General features: G+C 45.8%; 7 protein-coding genes across 7 annotated transcripts; 3 read left to right on the top strand and 4 right to left on the bottom strand.

Annotated features, from left to right (window-relative positions):
- Window positions 1–1,192: 1,192 nt before the first annotated feature.
- Window positions 1,193–3,502, top strand: bxlB (putative beta-xylosidase; the record flags this gene model as incomplete). Its single annotated transcript, XM_057266080.1, has 1 exon — window positions 1,193–3,502. The coding sequence occupies one exon, from the start codon at window positions 1,193–1,195 to the stop codon at window positions 3,500–3,502; it is 2,310 nt and encodes a 769-aa protein (XP_057120281.1).
- A 1,342-nt stretch (window positions 3,503–4,844) lies between these two features.
- N7481_006860 (putative toxin biosynthesis protein) lies at window positions 4,845–6,266 on the bottom strand (the record flags this gene model as incomplete). Its single annotated transcript, XM_057266079.1, has 3 exons — window positions 4,845–5,830; window positions 5,884–6,022; window positions 6,072–6,266. 3 exons carry the CDS (start codon window positions 6,264–6,266, stop codon window positions 4,845–4,847), a joined length of 1,320 nt encoding a protein of 439 aa, XP_057120280.1.
- Window positions 6,267–8,204: 1,938 nt separating this feature from the next.
- On the bottom strand, window positions 8,205–8,606 carry N7481_006859 (uncharacterized protein; the record flags this gene model as incomplete). Its single annotated transcript, XM_057266078.1, has 1 exon — window positions 8,205–8,606. The coding sequence occupies one exon, from the start codon at window positions 8,604–8,606 to the stop codon at window positions 8,205–8,207; it is 402 nt and encodes a 133-aa protein (XP_057120279.1).
- A 5,537-nt stretch (window positions 8,607–14,143) lies between these two features.
- On the top strand, window positions 14,144–14,753 carry N7481_006858 (uncharacterized protein; the record flags this gene model as incomplete). Its single annotated transcript, XM_057266077.1, is given in 4 exon segments — window positions 14,144–14,184; window positions 14,328–14,358; window positions 14,375–14,544; window positions 14,579–14,753. The coding sequence occupies 4 exon segments, from the start codon at window positions 14,144–14,146 to the stop codon at window positions 14,751–14,753; spliced, it is 417 nt and encodes a 138-aa protein (XP_057120278.1).
- Window positions 14,754–17,495: 2,742 nt separating this feature from the next.
- Window positions 17,496–18,431, top strand: N7481_006857 (uncharacterized protein; the record flags this gene model as incomplete). Its single annotated transcript, XM_057266076.1, has 1 exon — window positions 17,496–18,431. One exon carries the CDS (start codon window positions 17,496–17,498, stop codon window positions 18,429–18,431), a length of 936 nt encoding a protein of 311 aa, XP_057120277.1.
- A 1,835-nt stretch (window positions 18,432–20,266) lies between these two features.
- On the bottom strand, window positions 20,267–22,135 carry N7481_006856 (uncharacterized protein; the record flags this gene model as incomplete). Its single annotated transcript, XM_057266075.1, has 8 exons — window positions 20,267–20,485; window positions 20,546–20,953; window positions 21,003–21,266; window positions 21,314–21,572; window positions 21,625–21,749; window positions 21,797–21,843; window positions 21,896–21,942; window positions 21,999–22,135. The coding sequence occupies 8 exons, from the start codon at window positions 22,133–22,135 to the stop codon at window positions 20,267–20,269; spliced, it is 1,506 nt and encodes a 501-aa protein (XP_057120276.1).
- A 464-nt stretch (window positions 22,136–22,599) lies between these two features.
- Window positions 22,600–24,451, bottom strand: N7481_006855 (Zn(II)2Cys6 transcription factor domain-containing protein; the record flags this gene model as incomplete). Its single annotated transcript, XM_057266074.1, has 3 exons — window positions 22,600–23,028; window positions 23,084–24,348; window positions 24,397–24,451. 3 exons carry the CDS (start codon window positions 24,449–24,451, stop codon window positions 22,600–22,602), a joined length of 1,749 nt encoding a protein of 582 aa, XP_057120275.1.
- Between the last annotated feature and the right edge of the window lie 69 nt (window positions 24,452–24,520).

The raw sequence follows: 24,520 nt of genomic DNA, 5'->3' as shown, positions 1-24,520 counted from the left end.
CGGGGTAAACTCATTTTACCCGACGGGTATTTTCACATATCACGCTACAGTGAGAACAAAGCTTATAGTTATATCCTTCGGTACAGTCATTTGCTACTAGTTAGTAGCACGCCCTAGATTGGCACAGATTCGCTATCGACACCAAAATTTATTGTATGGACCCACTTTTACCCCCCACGTTTCCGTCGCAAATTTTGTTAGGATGTCATGGTGCAGCCTTGAATTTCTTGCTTCTTACAATTGTACAACTGCCTCGTATGAGTCAGTTGCTTGCCTCATGCTGCTAACTCATCTTCCCTAACGCAGGCAAGACTCGATTTTGTCCCTCCCACCTTCCCTCTATATATAGAACCTCTGCAATACTGAAAAACTGCTCCTTACAAGGGAGCACAGACGGGCTCTATCTGATGCTACCTATCTGACGCTACGGTCTAAGACCGCAGCGACAGGTGACCCGTTACGGCCAAACTATACTCTCATTCTGCCTCTTGGCTGCGTTAGGTTACCAATAAAGCTATTTAAAATTTGCTAGAAATGAAATAACACCCATGTAACTATACTATCATTACTACTAGTAGTTACATAGATGATTTCGTCCCGTGGAGAACCAAAAATTCTAAGCATTACTAATTCGATGAGCCACACTGAAACTTGATTTTGAGGGAGTAGACATAGTTATGGGATGGGTTGAGTTGTGCGGGGTACATGCGGGTGAATATGATGGGCCTCCCCGGATTGGCGCCCCTACCACGTTGACTTCGGACTATTCATTGGGTTGTGCCGATGTTTAAACCCCCTCGGTGCCGGGAGGCGGGGGGCTTCGCTTTAGATTATGTTACCTTCGATACCCTAAAACCTCAATTCAGGCTAATTTCTTTCCCGTTACCACTGCAATCGGCGGCGGGATTGTCTAATTTATCACGTCCGCTGTCGATTCTGTCTCTCGGCAAAGTTGAGCCGTATAACTAATGTCCCCAATGTGTGCCATTTGTGGTTACTCCGCAGGAGATTCCTCAGATAGGGGGATAGGGATCTACAATTATATTCAGCCGGAATTGTAGATCCCTAAGTAGCCCAAAGCTGGGTGAAGCTCAGGGTTTGGGGTTGAATGGAGAACATCAAAGTATAAAAGCTCCGTCTTATCCAAGGTTGTGTCTCTGAGCACAACATCATCCTCGGTCCAAGTTCCACGATGGTCGGTGTTAAGATCAATTCATTGAACACTTCAGTTGTGTCTGTTCTGGCACTCTTTGCTAGCGAATCCATTGCCAGTAGTCCTTTCCCGGACTGCACGACAGGCCCATTGAGTAAATTGGCAGTATGCGACCCATCTAAAGATGTGCTCACCAGGGCCAGTTCCCTTGTGGCTGCCATGTCGCTGGAGGAGAAAATCAACAACACACAATACCAGTCTCCTGGGGTACCCCGCCTTGGTTTGCCTGCGTATAACTGGTGGAGTGAGGGTCTACATGGTGTCGCCGGTTCCCCTGGCGTTCATTTTGAAGAAAGTGGACCCTTCAGCTATGCAACTTCATTCCCGTCACCGATCGTTCTCGGTGCTACGTTTGATGATGACCTCGTGAAGCAGATTGCCACTGTGATCAGTACGGAGGGTCGTGCATTTGGCAATACTGGTCACTCCGGTTTCGATTTCTGGACGCCAAACATCAACCCCTTTAAAGACCCTCGTTGGGGTCGTGGTCAAGAGACTCCTGGTGAAGATGCTTTTCATGTTGCTCGATATGTATATAGCCTTATAGACGGCCTGCAGAATGGAATTGGGCCTGCACACCCAAAAGTTGTTGCGACATGCAAGCACTTCGCTGCGTATGATCTTGAGGACTGGGGAAATGTCACGCGCCATACGTTCGATGCCATCGTCTCCACCCAGGACCTTTCCGAGTATTACTTGCCTTCCTTCCGGTCTTGCACTCGTGATGCAAAAGTCGACGCGGTGATGTGCAGTTACAATGCTGTTAACGGCGTCCCCAGCTGCGCCGACCCGTACTTACTCCAGACAATTCTACGGGATCACTGGAACTGGGAAGCAACGGGTCATTGGGTCACGTCAGACTGCGGCGCAATTGACGATATCTATCAAAGTCACAATTATACGTCCACTGGTGCTGAAGCAGCTGCTGTCGCGCTAAATGCTGGGACAGACCTCGACTGCGGCTCAGTCTTCCCAGATTATCTGAACTCATCTCTTGCACAGAATCTGACAACGACCAAGACTCTGGATCAGGCTATGGTCAGATTGTACTCCTCATTGGTCAAGCTGGGCTACTTTGACCCAGTTAAAGACCAGCTATATGGGTCCTTGGGATGGTCGGACGTTGGAACCCCAGCCGCTCAAGAATTAGCCCAAAGGGCTGCGGTCGAGGGGACTGTGCTGCTTAAGAATGCCAACACGCTTCCTTTAGCGGCAAACAAGACGTTAGCTTTGATCGGACCGTATGCAAATGCGACGGACCAGCTACAGGGTAATTACCAGGGCACTGCCAAATATATTCGGACGATGGTTTGGGGCGCTATACATGCCGGATACAAGGTCAAGTTCGTTCTAGGTACTGAGATCAATACCACCGACACTTCTGGGTTCGATGCTGCCGTGAATGTGGCCAAACAAGCCGATATAGTGATATACGCAGGAGGCATCGATAACACAATCGAAGCGGAGGGCCATGATCGCATGAAAGTTGACTGGCCTGGAAACCAGTTGGATCTGATCCAGGGTCTGGCGCAAATTGGTAAGCCCCTGGTTGTCGTACAATTCGGTGGAGGGCAAGTCGACGACTCAACTTTGCTGTCGAACGATGGCGTTGGAGCACTACTTTGGGCGGGTTATCCGAGCCAAGCTGGCGGTGTGGCTGTGTTCGATATCTTGACAGGAAACGAAGCTCCGGCTGGACGACTCCCGGTTACTCAGTATCCGGCGAAATACGTCGATGAGGTAGCTATGACAGACATGGCACTGCGACCTGGAAGTGGCAATGTTGGTCGGACATATCGATGGTACGAGGGCGCTGTATTGCCATTCGGCTATGGACTTCATTATACAACTTTCCACGTCTCCTGGCAAAGGAGCAACCTCAGTCCGTACAACACTGGTAACCTTGCTAAGCATGCGTCCAAAGTAGCTCCAGTGGATTCTGCACTCTTCGACACTTTCACTCTTGCCGTCACCAATACCGGAAAAGTGATGTCTGATTATGTGGCACTTGTTTTCCTGACGACTGACAGTGCCGGACCCACGCCATATCCAATCCGGACTTTGGTAGGCTACCAAAGAGTCAAGAAAATCAAGGCAGGGCAGACCCGTAAGGTTGATATCGACGTCACATTGGGTTCGGTTGCCCGAACTGCAGAAAATGGCGACTTGGTGTTATACCCTGGTCCCTATAAGCTGGAGGTGGATGTTGGAGGCAAATATCAAACCTCTGGCTTTCAAATTGTTGGAAAGGAGAAAGTGTTGGATCAGTTTCCTCAGCCCTCAAAGTAGATGGGCACATTCGGAGGCCCATGAAATCGGTGGTTAGCTTGTTATATCAAACCATTCCTTTTGGACAAAAGATGCTGCACAATTCGTTCACATTTACTCTCCCGCAGTAGCTGCCAGCCATTTATTAATTACACTGTTCTTTATTTTTTGAGCCAACTTATTGTCGTACTTGTAGTTAGTGGCCTTTGATCCATTACTGCATGGTGGAGCTTTTGAGCGAGTCAACAGTCGTGCCCACAACGCCCATTGATCTGACGGCGCATATATCAATAGTTTTACAAACATGGTCGGTCCATGGGCGTGGGCCATCATATGCGGACAGCAGTCAAGCTAGAAAGAAGCCTTTGTCTTTTTCCCCCACAGCCCTATCTGACGATCACGCCGTTTATTGGGCTCCAGAACGCTTCAGCCATTGCATGTCCTCCAAGCCAATGACGATCAACCGGCGACTCAAGTCATTCCACAACATATCGCGGCACTCACTGTCACTGTGGATGGCTATATGCGACCGGAATACAGCTAGAGCTTTCTTGCGCTTCTGAACGAAAAGATGGAACTCTTGTGATTAATCTCATGCTGAAGTCGGGTTCCAGGCCAGCTCAGGAGCATCATCTGTACAATTAGTTTGCCATGGTACCAATACGCAACGTGTGGCTTAAAGTCTTCAAGGGAATCTATTGTTCTTGAAAGCTTCCAAGCTGGCGATAATTGTCCACTTCTGCTTGAAGGAGATACTGCTCCTGCGCCGTGGTACAGTAGCCTTAATGGCTACAGTGCATCTACGTATTTCAAAAAAACACGAGATAGCCCGTCCGGTCACGCACGGGAAGTGGTTCAAATATCTCATCTCGATTGCGTAGAATACCTCTGACCGGGGATATTGAAGGTGATCCTGCAAGTTTGGGTCAGGCATTCTCCATCCGGAATATCTGGTTTGACTCTGTCTCAGATTCAGATCATAGTACAATACGGTCAAGTAGTACAGCCAGCACAGGTAGAAACGTCCGCCCGCGTCTGCTAGACTATTCTTTGAGCCAAGAATCGTATGCAGCGTGGCAACGACAAAGCAAAGTCTCGATCGATTGAGACAGGAAAACGTTGAGTTCATCACCGATGTCAGACCAGAATATCCCTCTCTCGCATACTGTGTTTGTGCCTACAGTTCCTAGTGACGCGAGCGAAAGCCTGATCATGTCCGCAGCTGCCTTCAAGCTTCCGATATTCCTTTGTGAATCAAAACCAACTAAATCAATTTCCCTTGAATTATAACACATACCCCTATCCACCTTCCAGCAAGCCCCCATGGAAGAGCTACTGCACTTTCATGTGCAGTAACGAATTTCTATAACTTCGCATTTGGTCTCTTGGTCCCAGTTTGCACAAGAGACGTCTGAACACTTGCCTCAGATGCTTTCGTCATATCCATAACAGACCTCTTACTCTGATATTCAGCCAGGATATTTTCATCGGCCAGCCAACCCTGGAACCACCGCCGAATCCAATCCGCCGCCACATCCGTGCTCTCATCAATCTGCTCAAACACAAGTGTATGTGAAGCTCCTTCAAAAACATGCTGCTCAACCATTCCTTGTGCAGCACCGCCACTTCCCCCAGCACCGATCCCTGTCTTTCGAAGTTTGGCAGCTCGCTCATCTGGCGGCGAGAGATAGCTACGACTACCAAAAGCCAGGAGTACACTCGGTCGGACAAAGGGGAGGTTCCTCATACAGGACCATACCTCCGGTCGACCGAATTTATACGGGCGCTCTGTTTCTGTATCCCAGTCCGGCAATAAGAGGCGATCCAGCCCTGCAGACTCGGGTTCCAAGTTGGGGATGGTGTAGGACCATGATTCCTGGTGTCTGGTGGTTGTCAGTGTTACAGCCGAGGTAGGCAGATTAGGATTTATGTTTTTGTTATATAATTTAGTCGGAAGAGGCCGTATCCCGAATTGGACGAGGCGATCCACGACGCGGGGATTCCACTTCTGAAACATTTTGCGCAAGGCGGTTTCTGCTTTTTCACGAGTTTCCCAGAGATCTTGTCTTCTTGAGACAAGTTTTGCGGGATTCATGGGCCCCCAACCTGTTTCGAAAATGATTGGTTCGTAGAGGATGAGGGTTGAGAGAAGACGTGGATGAAGGATGGAGAGGTGGACTCTGAATGGAATTATGAGTAAAAGGATTGTCAAGTTCCTAGGGGTTGATGTGGTCACAAACAATTGGTTACAGCCCATACTATGCGCAACCCCAATCATTGGCCGAGGCATCTCATCACGAAAGTGGTTGACCATATGCAAGAGATCACGCGAGTGGTCATACCAAGGAGCTGAATGATAATAAGCATTATTTCATTTGGCACTAGAAAGGCCCAGAACGGACTGGTATCTCCCTGCACAGCTTCATTCAGTACACCACTAGCGCCTTGGTTGGAGACATCGGCGATCCAAATTGCGCGTAGCGGCACAGAGCACCTTTTCAAGTGGGCATACAGATGTTCCCAGAAGGGCTCAAACAGTTCCTGGCGCCAGTTAATTTTGTAATTTCATTAGGTATGGCATGCTGAACACCTTCGGTGTGCCATTCCCATGCACTCCAATGACGGTAACCGCATTATCTGGGATGGAATGAGCGTCGCCGAGTGGGATGTACTGTTTGATGGCCAGCTGCAGGACATCCTCTTGACGCCCCCTCACGCTGTGAGGGTGCTCCCGGATATGTTGGCCCGCGATTGTATGCTCAACGATTTTGAAGGAATCCATCATAGATCTTGTGTTAATGAAATCTGGAATGGGAAATAGAAGCCGTCATTTTTTTTTAAAAAAAAAAAAAGCTCGGGCTTCTAACTGGAGCGAACTCAAGATGTCGCGACTTGAGGAATTAGCCCACATTGATGACGTCAGATATTTAATCTAAGCTAATGTCCGAGCTCCCCACTCGGGGGGTGGGGCCTGTGCGACACGCTAGAAATGAACAAGAGAAAAACGTGGGTTATATATCTAATGAGAAGATCAAGGTGATTTACAGTCAACTTGAGTATATGTACAAACATCACGAATTATTTCCGATGGTGCGGCTTCTTTCCTGATCTGCACCATCCTCATATCACAACTTATTGCAAATCAACTTGGTCTTCCCGCGGTATATACCCTCAAATGTTCTCTCAAATTTTAGAAAAGGCAATCAGTTCAGTTGAATTTCAAAGATATTGTGCAGTTAATCATATTTCTGCTCTATATTGAAATTACGTGTGTCTCAATGAGGTCTACGAGTAGTTAACCACAAATATGGTTGTGGACTTACGCGTAGATTAAGAGGTAAATGATAACCAGCAGCGATAAGTTTCAACAACTGAAAATATCATCGCCTCATTTAGATGGCATATCCTTCGCTAGCCAATTTCTCTTCGTTGATAGTCAATTTCTGATTGCGTACGTAGATAAAGCGGGCAAACGGATTCACCCATTGGCTCGTTTCATAGACTGAACATCCAGTGGCATTTGCTAGAATATAGTACTGCTAGTCACCGTTAGCCTTTCCCATGATAATAATCATGAGTGGGTAATGAAGAGCTTAAACAGAGTGAGAACTTAAATTATGGTTGCTCTTTTGAGCGTTCCCAGTTAGACACCTCATATTAGCACATTAGTTTGGGTGGATATATTGGCCAAAAGTCTGGAAGGACCGACCCTTGCTCACTTTATGATTCTCATAGAGGTAGAGGCTGGGCTTACATTCTTCGGCTATACCCATTCCAAAATCTGCAAAGAATGCAGCGCTGTTCAGCACTGCATAAAAGTGCAAGAATGCTAGCGAGAAATGAATGTAATGATTTGACTCGTCCAAACACGGATGTTGTGGGGGATGAGACAATATTCCCAGCATTCCTGTTCAAAGTCAAAACCCGTTAGAAGCCTCGTCCTTCTAACTAAAACAATCAAGTCTGACGACGTAGGTTGTAAGCGAGCGGCTAATCTAAACGAGTGGCCCACCCCCCACAGTTACCGACAATCATTATATATTGTAGTAGAGGTTCACCGGACGGGGTATTGTGACTATTCAACACCCACATCTTCTGATCCCTAAGGAATTAATTGCCGGATCAGTGTATGGAAGCCCCTATTTACACATATTTATGTATTTTAGAGCAATACATCTCAAGTACCGTGCAATGGTTTCAATTTCTTATTCTAGTTTTAGTGCATGCTGCATAACTTGGATTTGACACCATATATATATGATGGCATCCGTAATTTACAATTCAGACTCGTTGTCCATCGATTGGTGCACTTGCCTAGGGGCCCACATGGTATCTCGGCAGATACGAGGCCAGTGCATATCAAGAATAAACCCGCAACATCCGAAGAATATTCTGCGCTGGCTATATGAAGAGCCTGATTCAAAATCAGCTTGGACTTCATTTGGCATATATAGCCTCTTCTATCCTCCCAGAAATATCAACAAGAAATCCATCCTCTGAACAACACAATCGACTGAGTTATCACGATGGTTACGGTCCACTCTATAGAAGAACTATGGCTCAAAAGGGTCATTCTCTGTCATTTATCCGAAGAAATCTCAGCTGATGAGTATATGACAACTTCCTCTCCTAGGTTTGTCGGTTTTGTGACAGGAACATACGTCTTGCAAACGTACATCCAACTACCCCAACCAACGATCCAATGCCAGCGCCGCCGACGAGCCTACGCCAACCCCCCCATAGCAACCCCCGAAGGCCTCCGTAAAACCACTGTAAGCACCCCTAGAGCTGCTGCCGGCTCACCCCAGTTGTCAATGGCCAACTGGTCTGAGTTGTACCGTAACCGCCAACTGCGGTCTTTCCATTCTATCTCGCCTCGGCCCCACATGTGTGCGATGAGGCCAATTCCTGTTATTCCGGCCCCGATGGCCCCTCCGACACCCGCCGAGCGAAGAAGAATGGGACAAGTGATGGATTGGCTTTTTTTCAGGGCTTCAGCACTGCTACTCAGTAGGCCGACTGCCGTGCCAAGCTGGAAGCCGCGGGAGAGGACGTGGGTGGCGAGAATAATTCGCGCCAGAGGTTGGTCTTCCGCATACTCAGCGCTGGGAAAAAAGTGTGACATTGTGTTCTGGAAATAAACACTAGCAGATAAACTGGTTGTCGACCATCCACTAAGAAATCTTGACGTTTTCGCGTCCTGGTACGCCCTACGGGTTAAGCCCACGCGTATCATGAGGCTTTTTGACGGTAACGATCACGTGACAGTGACTCCCGCGGGCCGCATCTAATTCTGTAGTAGTTTAGCTTGGTTTATAACATCTCTTGACTCAGTGGGGGTGCACACAAATAATCACTATACGAGTATTAGTACGAACACTGCGTCTTAAGTTTGTGGGAGTTGGGAAGCACACCGCGTTCCTATTGGGTTACTAACTCCTAATATAAAGCTGACGACGTCGGGCGCTAAACTAAAAGTTTGGGGGATAATCCTAACAAAGTTAGCATCGGATTTGTCATCCGCAGCTATAACTTACTAACGTATTTCACTAGTATTCCGAACACCCTAGTATTCCGAACACCCCATCAAAAACGCGCTCCTCACGCGTCACCTACGACTTTCCACCACACACAATGCCACCCAAACGCTCTGAAAAACGCTCAAAGTCGCCAAATAGGGAAGGTAGGATCCTACTAGCTATCAAAGCTATACAGGATCACTCAGTGACCTCCCTACGCAAAGCAGCAGCGATCTACAACGTGCCGATCACTACACTACACGACAGAATCAAAGGCGTGCCAAATCAGCAGGAGAAACGATCAGCGTTGAACAAGCTTACACAAGAAGAAGAGGATTCGCTTTGCAAGTGGATTCTCTCACTTGATCTACGTGGCGCATCGCCTAGGCCTTTGGCTATCGCTAATATAGCAAATCTTCTACTAGCAAAGCGTGGTGATCGTGTGATATCTACTGTTGGCGATAACTGGGTTATACGTTATATTCAACGCCGATCAGAGCTTCGTACACGATATTTAAGGCGTTACGACTATCAGCGTGCTTAAAATGAAGACCCAGCAAGCCTACGCGAATGGTTTCGATTAGTACAACGTACGATTGAGGAAAACGGGATTCAAAACGAGGATATCTACAACTTTGATAAAACTGGATTCGCAATGGGCCTTATATCTACTGCCAGGGTAGTTACACGTAGAGATTTCTACGGTCGGAAATCTCTTCTACAACCAGGAAATCGGGAGTGGGTAACATCAATCGAATCTATATCGGCAACTGGCTATTTGCTTCCGCTGTGTATAATCTTCAAAGGCAAAAACTATATTGCAAGCTGGTTTGACGACCTCCCAAGCGATTGGCGAATCGAAACATCACTAAATGGTTGGACAACTGATGAAATTGGTATACGATGGCTACAAAAACTATTTATTCCAGCAACAACTATACGTACACAAGGTAAATATCGACTATTGATTCTTGATGGTTACGGTAGTCATTTGACACCTCAATTCGATCAAATCTGCGAGGAAAACGATATTATACCAATTTGCATGCTATCGCATTCATCACATCTTCTACAACCACTCGATATTGGATGTTTTGCAGTATTAAAACGCTTATACGGTCGCTTAATCGAATCCCAAACCCGCCTAGGACACAACCATATCGATAAGCTTGATTTCCTAGAATCCTACGTTCTAGCACGCCAGGAAGCCTTCAAAACAGATACAATTCAATCAAGCTTTGCCAGTGCAGACTTAGTTCCAATCAACGCCGAGCGAGTCCTATCCAAACTTAATATATCGCTTAAAACACCAACACCACCAGTAAGCAGACCTAGCAGCAGATCTAGTGTTTTTACACCAAAAACACCACATACAGCGAAGCAGCTTGCTAAGCAAGCTTCCTCAATTAAGCGCCTACTACGCCAGCGTTCAACAACGCCAGGAAGCCCTACCAATCGTGCACTAGATCAACTAATCAAAGGTTGCCACCTAGCGCTTCAAAGCGGTATACTACTTGCTGAGGAAAATCGAGTACTACGCAAGTTTAACGAGAAAAAACGCCAAAAGCGCACTAGATCTAATCGCCAGATTGAGCGCCAGGAAGGCCTAACAGTTGCTGAGTTCATTCAGCAGGAATCGTTGCCAGAAGTGCCTACTGAATCGATTCAACCTGATCAAAGCGAACACGCTCAGCAGCCTACCGTGCACGCTGGGCCTACAACTAAGCGTGTATTTAGGTGTTCTGGATGTAATAATTTAGGGCATCGAATCAATAAATGCCCTAGTAACCTAGTTTGAATCAATCTATTTGGTGGTTGTTGAATAATCGTGTATTGAAGATTCTAGATGTGGTGGGGTGTTCGGAATACTAGGGTGTTCGGAATACTAGTGAAATACGTTAACTAAGAGGCGATTTAGTATTGACCTCATAATGACTGAAACTCACCTTAGAATCAGTTGACCAACAAAAATTTAATGTCATCTCCTATTCAGAATCGCGATCGTTAGATTCGTCACGCTTGATACCAGACCATCCAAGCAGAAATCAATTAATTCTTTTATACTTCAATTCAACATTCCCGCAACCATGTCCTTTGCTGCTGCCATTCGATCGCGAGTTGTCCGACCTAGTTTATTCTCTGGATCAGTCATTCTTCAAGGGTTTGCTATCATGAACTACCCCAATCTGGTACTAAGAGGGGAACTCCCTCAATCTCGGTTGCTGCCTCATTCCCTGATGATTTTGAATCCTCGCCATTAGCCTCGGACCTGCCCGAAGAGGAGCACGCCTAAATGGGAGGAAACCCTGGCTACTTTGAGCGAGGCTACAGTAAGCCCTTCCTCAAGAAACCTTTCCCCTTTCCTGTCAAAGCAAATCATACTTTAAATTATCACGGATAGAAGAACTTTACATTGAGACGCTGTTACATCCGGGTTAAAGCCGATCGAGGTGATATTAGATTTAATATGCAGCCTCGAGTGAAGAAAACCGAGACTCCGTCAATTGTAAACAGGGAGCCGGAATTGGATGAAATGCAATTGCGTGTCCAGATTAATTAAGAAGGTTCGGCTCTTCAGACTCGCGTGTGACAGCGGAGGCGAGCAGTTGGAAGGGTTCAAGTTGTTGTCCAAGTTGAAGAATAATTGATGATATATCTCTTCTTTCTGTACGTGGCTATGACGCAGTCATCCTTCCAGTAGACCACACGCTATTGAACGCATCGCTAGCTTTCTCCCACAAGCCCCGTCGTAATTCCCACGGCCTCGGGTAATCCACCACGACGTAGACTACTCTTTCTTGTGGGGATTGTGCTGGTATTTTTCTCAGTATGGTGTAGCTTATATAATAGTTGTCGACAGGCACCTTGCTCTGCCTCATTGTCCCCTTGAAATGGAAATACATTAGCATAGTAATTCATGGGTAGGGATTTATACCCAACGGCCACAAGCCGTTTCAACAAAGAACGCCAAATATGTCGTCGTCAGGAAAGCACTTGGTTACAAGACAGAATATGCAGATTGGAATGACTTTTTACCATCATCTACTTTCACGACCACGATAGGCCGCTAGTTGTCATTTCGTAATGGTATTGCAGCTTGCATGAAAGTCTGGTCCATTCAATAATAGGGGCAAAAAGCTATTTAACAAAGGTTACTGCTTTGGTAAGCAGGCTAATGACTAATTGCCAAGTAATAGGCAATGTAGCCGACTAGTAACAGTGACTTTGTCGCGACATCTACACTACAAAACATAGTATTGTACAGTAACATGAGCTGCTATTAACATTTATTTTATATGGAAATCGGATCAGACTAATTTGAGGGAGCTCTTAGCATGCTTAATTTGTGCTTTATGGCTCTTCTAATATCTTGATCACCATATGATCCTATCAGACCAAATACAGATGCTAAATATAAAGGCAAAAGTGATATCAACCTTTAGTGAATGATCAGAACCGTTCGCTTCCTGACTTTGGTACAACGCCTTATATATGTCCAATTTGGACCTTAAGATGGAACGATTCCGCAAGCTTGGAAAAGAATTTGGATAAGTTCACGCATCCTAAGATAAAAAAATCAAAGGCTACATACAAGCAGTGTAAGACAGTCCTGGATCATCTACAGCTTAAAAATAGGACATCTACTTTGGTCAAGCATATCAAAGGGTCGGGATACCAGACAAAACTTAAGAACGCAAGTATCAAGGACATTATACAACAGCAGGTACGATATAATAATACTCACAACTCAAAACACAATAAGTGCAGGACTTCATATAGGAATTGTCCTCTTCAGCTTGTCTACAACCTCACAGGATTCCTAGGAAGCGGCGCAAATTCGGTTTTTCATCGAATTTCAACTGCCATTTCAATTACTGAGCCATACTGGATTCTCGAGTTGATTGTAATGGCCCAGCATATGACTTCGAGACTAGAGCTTCTCATTCCAAAGACTACACAGCGTTCAATCAGTGCGAGCGTGACTACCCGTTAGCGTAAAATTCTGTCTAGGCTACCAAAAGGGGCCAAGATATCGTTTACTGTAGATTGTTAGACTTTTCCGTTCCAGCAGACATTTATGGCGGCCACTGGGAACTTTATTAATGATAAATAGATACTTCTTGTATTGACCCTCTGACCGGGACACATACATGTATTATTAATCCTAGTACAGTTGTCATGGATCTCCTCAAAAGACATAATATTACTAATCAAGTGCTGGCAATCACCACGGATAATACATCCAAAACAATATCTTGATGGAAAGCACGCCATCCAATCACTCAACCTTGGTGAGGGCATTACAGTCATTCAAGTCTCTTACTTTGCTCATGCTATTCAGCTTAGTCTGAAGCAGCTTCTTGGGTAAATGAAAGCAGACCCAAAAATAACATTGCACAGAAAGACTGGTCCGACCCTCAAGAACAGTCACCCCGCAATAGACAGCAGCAAGCAGCAATCATTAATAGCCTGAATAAAGTACACCAACCCCACTTTACTAGAGCTCATTTAACTAAACATGTAAAAGGTTCCGCACTTGGCTATCTTTGTCAACGCCAGTCCTCAGCACCGAGAACAAGTTTACGAGCTCCAGACTGAAGCACCTAAGCTTGTACCGATCCAAGATATTCGAACAGGTTATAATTTAACGTTTTTAATACTTCGACGTGCTAATCGGCTACAGTTTGTATTTGATCAGTACTGCTTGAAGTATGGACAGTCACATTTAATGTTGGATCAGGAGCAATGGTGTCAGATTAACTACTGTTTATGGATTACTCGGCCATTTTTCAAGTTTACCACCACACTGTCAAAGACGAAGGATGTGACTCTTCTTCTAGTACTCGGCATCTTCAACATACTTTTTGACCATCTGGAAAAGTTGATTGGACAGTTCCAACAAAAAAGGGTGCCGTGGAAGAAGGTCATGCTCACTACCCTTTATACGGTTAAGGATAAGCTTGCATACTACTATAGCAAGACAGACAATATCCACAGTAATCTTTTGGCGTCTAGAACAATCCTTTCCCACAGCACAAGCTCCAGATCTTTAAGAACTGGGCGGAAGAGGATGTAGACTGGGCTTCGCGGTATCAGAATAGCAATGTAGGGTACTTTAGGCCTTGCAGTCAACACTATAAAAATGGACGTGGGAAGACCCCAGATCCCGATAGTGAAGATAAAGTAAGCGAGATCAACATTGAAAAATAATTCAGCCAGGCGCGTTAGCACAGGCGTACCAGTAGGATAAGCTAACTAGATATCTTGACACAGGTCGGTACTATACATTCTAGATACTTATACATCTTTACTAACCTAAAGTATAGAGATGGTTACTCCAAAGTTGATCCAAGCTTAGTAAAAAGAGCATCAGTACGAGTATCCAACCCTTAAAAGCCTCGCGCGGGATATTTTTTCAATCCCGACGACTGGCGCTGGTGTTAAACGTCTCTTTAACTCTGCCTGTGACATCTGCCACTATCATCGAGGGTCACTATGCGTGACAACAATCCAGGAACTCATATTATACAAATTCACAACAAAGTTCGATATAGAATCTGAAAATCTGGCTCTACAGGAGGAATATCTCTCACATCAAGAGATTGAAGCGATTCAGGAAGGATACAGGTCTTCTTAAGGACACTCTTGACCCTATCAGTAACGATGAAGAAGATGAAACAATAGGCTCTCAAGACCAAGATTTCACTCAGACTGCCACGGAGCGTGTTGGAGAAAAGCGGCGGCTGATTTGAGTGTCTGATACCGTAGAAGCTCAAGGAGGTATGGAGTCTGATAATAAGGCAAATCTTCCTCTTCCAGACAACCAAAGGCGAGTTTCAGGAAGGATTCGAAAGCGTTTAAGATGTGATGATGATCAGTTAATAGAATACTAGACTAATACGTAATTGAAATGAATATTATGATATAGATTCCAGAACTGCGGAGAAGTCTGACTTCAAAGACTGCAGTTAAAGGAAATTCTCCAAACTGAACTGAACTGACTGTACTAGACTAAAATTCAGGTTCAGTTAACTGAACTGTGTAGAGCACTGCTTTCCATTCGGCAACTCAAGCCCTTGTTGACTGTATAGGATGGCCTCCTATATCCCAGAAGTTGACGTAACGCGCCGGGCATGCAAAGGAAGAGAGTAAGAGGTCTCGGTTCTCATGAATCAACACTTCATAAGTTGTTTGTTGGCGGGAAGTTGTAACGTATTTAATCTCCGTTTGAATGACAGTCGCGACACGGAAAAACAGTTCCTGCGGTTAGCAAGCCTGTTCGGTATTTAGTTACATAACTAGTGACGTGGGGAGGGATGCTCAAAGCAGCACGATCAGAACGTGCGGGTCGAATGGAACTTGGGAATGGCGTCAAAACCACCACCACCAAAGCGTAGAGCTCTAAGCCACCGGACTAGGAGGGCGAAACTACGAGTGTGTAATGTGTATATTGAACTATTCCTGTCTCTCGAAACTAAGATATTGGCTAGCATTCCAAATGGAGCCTAGCCTGCTATATTAGATTTAACCAATAAAAGCAATTTGCCTATAGGCCGCTTCTCCCCATTACAATAGTTATATACAGTTTTAACATGACAAGTTGCTACAGTAGGTTCTGATATCTGCCAAAATCATCTTATTACCGAAAACACGCAACAAAGACCAACCCGAGAAGACGTCTCACAGAGAAGCGACTGTGATAGAAACCATGAACCGTATGCTCTGGGAGCGAACTTGCACCTGGTCCTAGGTTGGAGGTCTTCATGCTCGGGTCCAAATCGAATCCTAATGGTGCCCCACTAGGAAAAGCCGCGTTTTGCGCAGATGACGGACCAACGTTGAAATACGATCAACTTTTAGACCGAAATACCGAGATGGAAGTTGATTGATGACTGATGCAATAGGGATGGCCCTTCCGCAGAAATAGGACTGTTGATTAACGTGGGAATGGTGTTGCCTCACGAAACACAATGAGCCTAGCACGGATGATCATCGAAAAAATAGGAAGATTGTGGTGCCACCTCAAGCAGTATACAATTAACGGTGAAACGGTTTAAAAAGCCACACTGAGGATTAGCTCTGTCGGGACACTCACGATTCTCAAGGCGATCACTGCTGTGCAAGCGACATGGCGGGGCCACGGCACTATAAATACCCCAGGTCTATCGCCAGCACAGCAGTTACTCGAGGAACATATTATAGTCACCCCTGGACAAAAGATCATAAGTTTCTCCTCTACTTCCCCGATTCTTTGTCCTGACATGATTGAACATATAGTGACTGACCACTGCCTCATCTCTAGCTTGTCTACGCTTAAATAAGAACCACGCTCATTGTAGGTATGTTTATCGCTGCCCGATCACTTACCACCATGCTGATGTGGAAGATGCTTTGGATATCAACCTCGTTCCGCTGTTTGCCACGAATCCAATCGACGCATTTTGCTTGGCCATGGGAATCTCACAGAGGCTGCGAGAAGGGTGAGCTAAGTTGAGCCGCCTTATGTCAGCTGCTAATGATTAATGATAGATCGAGACCATCTAGCGAGCAACAGGTTTGTTTGGTCGTGCCAACATGCAGTCCCGTGTTACATGTTTCTAAATGATCCCAGTGAGTAGCTAGACAGTTGATGGACGTACTTTGTATTATGTGGAATCACTCGGTGATCCTTAAGTATCGACTCGCAATCGTACCGTCGCTTGTGCTAAGCCTTATACGGATTCGATTTTTGTTGAATAACTTCGAAGGATGTGCCAGGTAGAGCGCCAAGTAGGTCAGTCCGAAAAGCTCCCCTACTTGTAGGTTGTTTGTCACAAGAGATGAAACTGTATGAAGAATAACCCGAAAGGTATCCTGTTGTAACTGAGATTGGTTGATCGCGAAGAACTAAATAAATGTCCGCAGACGAGCGTCCCTATATACCTAATCCTCCTCGGTGTGGTATATCGAAGGGTATGTTTGGTAGTATACCAGCTCATGACCTTCCTCTACCGGTTGGTATACCCTCCGGTATACCCCAAGGTCACGTGGTCTCTTACCAAGTCCTTGCGCTTGCGACGTATTAAAGGGTAATTTAGGGAAGGGGCCGGTCAGTCAGAACCGCGGTTAGAGTTGAGAGGGAAACCCCAAAACAATAGACCATACAGAAATGATGACCTCAGTGATTGCCGATGAAGGTGGCAATTCGGTGATGTCTTTGCCACCATCTCCGCAAGTAGGGAGATGCAAGTCAAACTGCCACGCAAATGACTGAATAATGGACAATTACAAGGACAGGGATTTAATATTTTCTAAAATCAGCATTAGATTCAATTGAAACTAATTTTATTTCGTTAGTCGCATGCGCTGCATATTTAGACATACGTACTATTTAACCTGCCAAGCTTAGTGTACGTTTTGCCCCCAAAACATAAATAAAACCCCGCCTACGCCATGTCTTCAAATGTCCCTATGTTTCAAAGACTAGCATCTCCACTTTACGAGGTTGTTATGAGATGTCCTCGTCAAGCTCTTCCAGCCCATGGGACTGGATTACAGGCAGCTATACTGGAAACAGCAATGGAGTCCGCATCACCATCGCGACCTTTTTGGGCGTCGCCTTGTACAACGTGATCGAGCTTCTTGTACTAATTTTCCTCACCTTTAAGCGATATCAAGGTCTCTATTTCTGGAGCATTTTGATAGCCTCCATGGGTATATTGCTATACTCGATCGGGTATCTCATAAAGTTCTTCGGTCTCACATCCGCAACTTGGGTTCCCCTGACCCTGTTGACTGTGGGCTGGTGGACCATGGTCACGGGGGAGTCGTTTGTACTGTATTCCCGCCTGCACCTGGTTATCCAGAACCTGCGGGTGCTTCGCCTGGTGAAAGGCATGATTATCATGAACATCTTCATACTCCACGTGCCGACCACAGTCCTGACTTACACTGCCAACTTTTCTGGCTCCCCAACCTCCATCTCGGGGTACAATGTCATGGAGAAGGTGCAGTTGACCGGATTCTGTATCCAAGAAGCCACAATATCTGGGGTTTATTTGTGGGAAATCAATCGTATGCTGCGATTGGAGGCCGACGATGTCAGCCGAAATACTATATTGCAACTGCTCGCCGTCAATTTGGCCTGTATCCTTATGGATATTGCGCTGATGATTATCGAATTCATGAACTTCTACATTTATGAAACAACCCTCAAGGCCACTTTATACAGTATTAAACTGAAACTTGAGGTTGCTGTTCTGGGAAAGCTGGTTGAAGTTGCCCATCAACATGTCAGAAAGCCGCCAATGTTCAATATGGCGGGCGGTCGGTACCCATCTTTTGTGGATCCAACCAAAATTGTGTCGGATATAAATCACGCAGAAGCTGTGGGAACAGACCAGGCCTCCGAAGGACATGCTGCAAGACTCAAGTCTGGAAGCAATCGATAATGATGTTGACTGAGGCGCTGTTTACTCTCCATCACGATTGTCTGGGGAAGTGTATTGTCATCTTCGCCCTAAAGCCCTAAAGTCCTATCCAAAAGGATGCAAGCCATTACGAGAAAGGTGATTCCACTGGCTAACGTGGCCGGTAAGCGAGTGGGCCATGTAAACCTGTGTGCCACCCAACTCACTTTTGCGCGCCTATGCCTTCTTCAATCAACCATTATGCCGCCAAGAGGTCGGAATATCATAAGCGATGCAACAAGAAGTGGCATGGGCGGTTAGACCTGTGCAATGGGCGGCCCATGGGCCAGAATCTGGCTACCCGCCCATGGGCATGCCCAAAGGTGCCCATTTAGCCAAGACTAGGCATCGCCATAACCCACTATAACCCGGACCCAACCCAACCCAACCCAACCCAAAATGGGTTTTGGGTCCAATTCTATAACCCATTTGGGAACCCAGTGGGTTTCTATTTTAGTGTAAACAAGGCAAACATACTAAGCTTTTAAATACTATATATATATATATATATTGTAATGGGGAATTCCGCTCTCAACACCGGTATCCCATAGTCAGGTGATTGGGGCCTTAGTAACAAGGCAGCCATATCGTTTCGGAAGAATAAGTAGCGTTCGTTCGATAGTATCAATAACATGGATGTTCCCCCTTATGAATTATTCTTTCTGCGGAGTCTACTGAGGCTGAGGTTGCGGTATCGGTATATCGCATGTCCATGAAGACTCGAATGTCTTATTAGTCGCATCTCGATAGTGTCACGCTTTGTCTACTACTCTCCTGCACTCTGCGAGTGTGGTGGTTCTGTCTTCTTGTGATCGACCCGTCTGCTTGACAGACTGCCAGCGAGCATTCCCATCTTACAATATATAAAATCTTAGTATCTAAATCTGTCTAGAAAAAAAAGATATAAATTAAGTATTGAAATATACTACATAAAATTTATGAATAAATCATGCTAAAATAGGTTGAAATGGGAACCTACTGGGTTATTGGGTTGGGTTATGATATAGCTCCTATAACCTAAAACCCAATAGGTTGGGTTTTGGGTCGGCATCTCCAACCCAAAATGGGTTATGGCGATGCCTAATAACGCCTATTTGTCGCTGAATTACTTAAAAATATAATAAAATGTAAAGCAGCATCTATTTCCTATCTAGTACTAGCTCTGACAACCTTTGTATTCTTAACGATAATGCGATACGATAATGATATTAACGATAATTATTGTGAAAAATCTGACGATACGATAACGATAACGATATAGCAAAAATCCGACGATAATTTATCGTGAACAGCCTTAACCAGCCGCTCCACCATCCTCATTCGGCCCACCTGGTCATTTGGGCCCGCCTGCAGCCCTCACGACGCTGTAGCCGCCCTCTGTCAACGAGGCCTACATCGCCAGTGTTCAGACCGCAGGTGCCCCGTGCGGGCCAAGATATCTCACTCGTCTTCATTTGTAGCAGTGTCGCAATGGTTGGAATAGATGAGTTTGTTTCTCTGAAAAGGCCTTTCAATAAGATGGACCATGACAGAGAGTGAGAATCGCTTTCAACAGCCCATAGCGCCGACAGCCGGATTATCAGTGTTTAGGTAAGCTTACATAAGATCAATATGATTTTTCTCGGTGTGAAGAGCTTCTTGTGTCGTAAAGTTAGGATTTGATCTTTAACAATCTTAGTTGAAGTTTCAGAGGGTCTGGAGCATTCATGGATTCCGAAGGCCGGAAAGCATTTAATGGAGACGGGAAAGTAAAAGGCAAAATCTAGATCTGAATCTCTAGGAATATTCCACTCCAGAGAGATTGACACAGATCAGGACTACAGAATATACCTAAAATATCTGTTCTGCTTATCCGTTTGGTCGACGTGATTTATATCTTCATCAGTGGTGATTTCAATCCGGCGAGTCTCCTCCGGGTCAATCTTGACACCCTGTTCCTTATCCCGGCGAGCATTCTCCCACACGAGATAAAACCTAAAGCCGACCAGTAAACCAATGCTAATCGCGTAGCAAACCAGAATCGTGGTATAAGCAGTCTATCAAGAAACACATTAGAAATCTCAATACTGACCGTATCCGCAAAAATTTGTACGTACGTGGTAATTGGGTGCTTCCGACGAACTGAAGAACTGCGGTCCAGCGAGGTTTCCCGCACAGTAACCCAAGAATATCATAGCCATGACAGTCGATTTCTTGGTGAAACCTGCGATATTACTAGCTGCTAGTGATAGCATCAATGGAAATGCCGGGGCGATTGCCATGACAAGCCAGAACCCGGCGAGTCGGGATAGCTTCTCGCTTGTAGGTAGGAGCTTCACCATGAGTATTCCGACCATTGCCATGAGGTGGAGGAGGACGAGATTGATCAGACGAGACTTTCGAACGTTAGAACTCAGAAGTGCCGAGAGAAGCACGGTTGTCAACTGGAAAACAGATGCCGGTAGTCCCATCAATATCGTCTGGAACTTGTCATAGCCGAACCCATTGATGATGAGTGTGTTGAACTAGACTTTTGTAAGACTTAAGTTTATTCAGGTAGAACAGGATACTTACGCTGGTCGTACCACCATTGGGCACACAAATGACAAACGAGAAGATAAAGAACCACCATGACTTGATATCTGTTAAGCTTTCGATAAACTGAACCAGGTCCCAGGTCTTGGTTTGCGTGGTCTTTTGGAATTTATGAGGACGTAACGCCGCGAACTCGCGCTCAGATTTCGAGAGGAATCTGGCTGTCTGTGGGGAGTCGGGCAAGTAGAAGAATGACACGATAGACCACGAAACTGTGATCAGACCAAACAGAACAAAGAGGATCTGGAGGAATTAGTCACTAATCTCGTGCAAAGTCAAGTAGAACAAACCTTCCACTGGGCTATGCTGCCTTCGTAACTCAAGAGCCCGTAGGCGATGAGGGAACCGATAATGCTTGCAGTCGCATTTCCTGCGAACCAGATCGAGTGTCTTGACACATGCTCTCGGGGTGTATACCACATGCCCGTGATAAGGGAGAATCCTGGACTAATGGCACTCTCGAATATACCGAGAAGCGTCCGAAGTGCCATGATACTGGCGTAATTGTTGGTGACGGCATGGAGAGTCAGGACGACGCCCCACAGGAAACTGGATTGTTAGCTTCAAAGACAATTCAATATGGGTGATTAGTTCGCCTTACATTAACACACTGAGGTATTTGCCCAGTGGAAATCTCACGAATCCGAGAGAAATCGGATAGGAGGCGACAAGATAACCGACGTAGAAAATGCTGGAAGTCCAACTGTACTGTTGCCCAACGAGGTTCTGTCACAGTCAATGACTGATAGTGAACTAGGACGAAGGGTACATACAAGATCTTCTCGAAGTCCGAGAATAGCACTATATGCAAGACTAGTCTCTGTTTTGATTACTTAGTAGAGAGTCAGATACAGCTGGAGGATTGAACATACTATCAAGATATTGAAGTCCATAGGTGGTGATCAAGATCGGCATCAAGCTGGCGACCATGTGAGATTGAGTTCCAAATTGCCACGAAAGGGATTTGGTATTTACTGCCAATCGATCTTCCTGATCAATCTTTTTTCGTCTGCTGGATCAAGGGTTTCGGCTGTACCAGTTTCAACCCTCAGAATTTCGTTCTTAACACCTGCTCTGTCCGCATGTTCGGCGGGCGGGCGCTTTGTCTCCATAGCTAAGAATTGCGGTGTAACTCAAGCCACTGTGCCAGGCGAAGAATATGCGGGGAAGTGACTGTCTCGGTAGGACGAACGGTGACAGCAGTCTTTTATATAGACTTCCAGCGCATGGGCTATGGTTGGAGCCAGGTCAGTAGAAATGGAAGAGCCAACAGACCAGACAGTTCGGTTGGTAAATCTGGACTCCGCACTTGTCCCGAGATTGGATCTGTCCTTGATAGCCAACGGGTTGTCATTGGTCAGATCAATCGATCGCCAAGAAGGGGAAAAGAGAGAAAGGGGGGAGCACCGAGTGTCGCTAGCCAGAATAGGTAAGTATCAGCATCACTAGTGTAGAAAATACGATGCATTTTTAGGAATCCTTACCGATCTTCATATTTCTGTGCGCAGATTCACAAGCAAATCTGGAAAAAATTAATACGTACGGAGTATTCGTGGTATTTAAAATCCAACCCGGCTCATGGATGCTCGTGGTTCATTGTGTCAACGACTTTTCTTATTTCGTCCATTGAGACGGGATATATTGCTTGCCGCCTCTTAACATGCTTGAGAATCGCTTTCAAAATTGGATCGGATAGGATGCCAAAGATCCAGTCCAGATGAACTGGATCGTGTGTTTCTACCCCGGCTATAAGGAGTGACCATTGAAATCGCTCTAGGAGCTGTACTGGCCCTGCCGCAACGGTTTGATAAGCTGTAGCAATAAGCTCGTTGAGAGTTCGCTGGATCTCGCTAGAAATTGGGAGTTGGCCAAAGTATGAGTCACGGCTGCGGAATAAATATATCTGGATGGCGTGGAAGAATGTAACCGCAACGAGAGCCATTAAAGGTGGCACACGCTGATTCATTTTGCAGTCGGCAAGCAAAGACCACACAAATATAAAATCCTGTGAGATTTCAACAATAAGCAATTTTTAGATTTTGTGAATGCTTGACACTCACCTCTTGCGCCTGGGCGAGGTTCCTCTTGATCCTTCTCAGCCAATGAACCGTTTGGGCTTCAACGGCTTGGCTATAGCGGTTTATATCATGATGTATGGATATGAGCTCGAAATAGAGCGTAAGAATGTGTGAGTCAGGTGGATCTGAAGTTCCGGACATAGTAAAAGATGTAGGAAGGCCACGTGAAGAAGTAAATACAGATCTTGACAACTGCCAAATTGTCTTTCGCTTTTCCTGGTTTTGACTAACGTAGCTTGCGAAAGCACCGCCACAGCCGAAGAAGGCACAGAATCCGTCACGATCATATAGGTAGGTGAGAATTCGCGAGAGAAGCGTAGTGTCGAGCAATGAGCTAGAGCTTGCACATAGCCCATCGAGGTCGAAGCTTTTGACATAGCTGCATACGAACAAGCTAAGTCCACGTAGCTTCTGGTAATTGAGGGGCAAGACTCTCAACCAGAACATGTATATGTACAACATGGACAGCATTGAACCGACATGATCTGAATGAAGAGATGAGTTGATGGCGAGGGTCAACTTTTGAGAGCCGTGTTGGAAGTGGATCCATGACTCCGGTGGCGGTTGCTGACTGGATCCAAGACGAATGGATAATTCATTGTGGGAAACAGCAAGAATGAAATCCAAAATCATGGAATTACGTATTCCAAGATCAAGAAATAGGAAATGTGCCGATGAAGCTGGCTTTTGAGTTGACTTGAGAGGCGCAAATACGGCCCGATGAAATGACACCGCTCGGAAATCGCTTTCTCCGAGAGAGGAAGGAGATCGAATCTCGATATCACTGGTAAAGAGAGTAGACGGGGCGAAAAAATTGGGCAGTGTAAGTACTGGCAGAGGGAATTGGGGAGTAATTGGCATCTGGATGTCTGGCACAAATGTGACTCCGGTATTTATTTGATTAATTGGATTGTCCACTGCCTCGGTACTGGTAGGCCAGGTGTTGAACATCACCTCGGGGAAGTGACCAGGGCCAGGATTTGGTGGCTCGATCACAGAGTCACTGGTCTCCTCGACCTGTGAAGGTTCATCTGAGACTATGTGCTCAAGTTGGTCTCGTGCCCTCGGCTGTATCGTTCGAGGGGCCCAAGATTCTCGGCTCTTGATAGGCCCAAATCCCCGTCTTCTGGCAGACAAAGAAGGTGGTTGAGTTGTCCATTCACATTGCAATTGGAGTCGAATGCACCGACGACAATGTGGACGTTGCTCGTCACATTTCACTTTCTTACTAATGCACGTTTGACAGCCTATAGCAGATGTCAGTTTAGACCGGTGCGGCAATCACCGAAGCATACCATTTTTGGAGCGGGCTCCACGTTCGGTTCGATGGCGAGTCTTGCTGGCATTCATGATTCATTATCGAGCGAATCAATGTCCTGCCTCGATTCTTTCGGAACGAAAAGAAGAAAAGAGACGAAG

Source organism: Penicillium waksmanii, assembly GCF_028829765.1.
Source record: "Penicillium waksmanii strain IBT 27052 chromosome Unknown utg000007l:1.0-4314555.0:1.0-4317578.0, whole genome shotgun sequence".
NCBI classification, from domain to species: Eukaryota; Fungi; Ascomycota; class Eurotiomycetes; order Eurotiales; family Aspergillaceae; genus Penicillium; species Penicillium waksmanii.
The sequence above is the reverse complement of the archived record's forward strand: the minus strand, read 5'-3'. Positions and strand labels throughout refer to the sequence as shown.